The sequence below is a fragment of the Chaetura pelagica genome, unplaced genomic scaffold (genome assembly GCF_000747805.2).
Source record: "Chaetura pelagica isolate M959 unplaced genomic scaffold, ChaPel_1.0 scaffold690, whole genome shotgun sequence".
In the NCBI taxonomy this organism is placed as follows: Eukaryota; Metazoa; Chordata; class Aves; order Apodiformes; family Apodidae; genus Chaetura; species Chaetura pelagica.
The window spans coordinates 421,208-421,680 of NW_009951806.1; the positions used below are offsets into that span (position 1 = coordinate 421,208).

A 473-nucleotide genomic window follows, 5' to 3' on the forward strand; every position below is an offset into this window, starting at 1 on the left:
TTCCTTTCCCTTCCCCTGTCCAGCACAGCCTCGGTTTTTACGGAGGTGGGAGGGGTTTTGGGGGGCTCAGAAGAAGCTACCGGTGGCTCTCGGGGAAGGCTGTGGGACAGGGGGGAGACATGAGCCCCCTGAGGTGAGGAGGTGCTGCCCAGGGGCCGGGTAGAGAGATGCAGAAGTGGGGGAGGGCAAAGCTCATTCGGGGGTAACGGGAAAACACACCCGGTGAGGGCAGGGACATGAAGCCATGGTTGTCAGTGTCCCCCCAAAAAAAGCTGCAGCCCCCAGCCCTTTTCCCAAGGGGCAGCAGCAGTTCGGGCACCTCCCAGTTCCCAGACTCACTCCCGGCTCCAGAGAAAGGCTCCTTTTTTTGCCCAGGGTGAGGTTTGGCAGGTGGCTGTGTCCCTCTTCCCTCGCCCAGCTGTCCCCAGGAACCATCACCACGCCCGGGCAGTGCAGGGAGGGCTCCCCTTCCT

The 473-nt window shown here is 62.6% G+C and overlaps 1 protein-coding gene across 1 annotated transcript in view; it reads right to left on the reverse strand.

Moving 5' to 3' along the window:
- PROCR (protein C receptor, endothelial) overlaps positions 1 to 473 on the reverse strand; it is a gene marked incomplete at its 5' end in the record, with an annotated part of 1,341 nt that overhangs the window by 615 nt on the left and 253 nt on the right. The window contains one exon of the mRNA XM_010007935.1: positions 81 to 99. Within this exon, the coding sequence (XP_010006237.1) occupies positions 81 to 99 (19 nt within the window). The remainder of the gene's footprint in view (positions 1 to 80; positions 100 to 473) is intronic.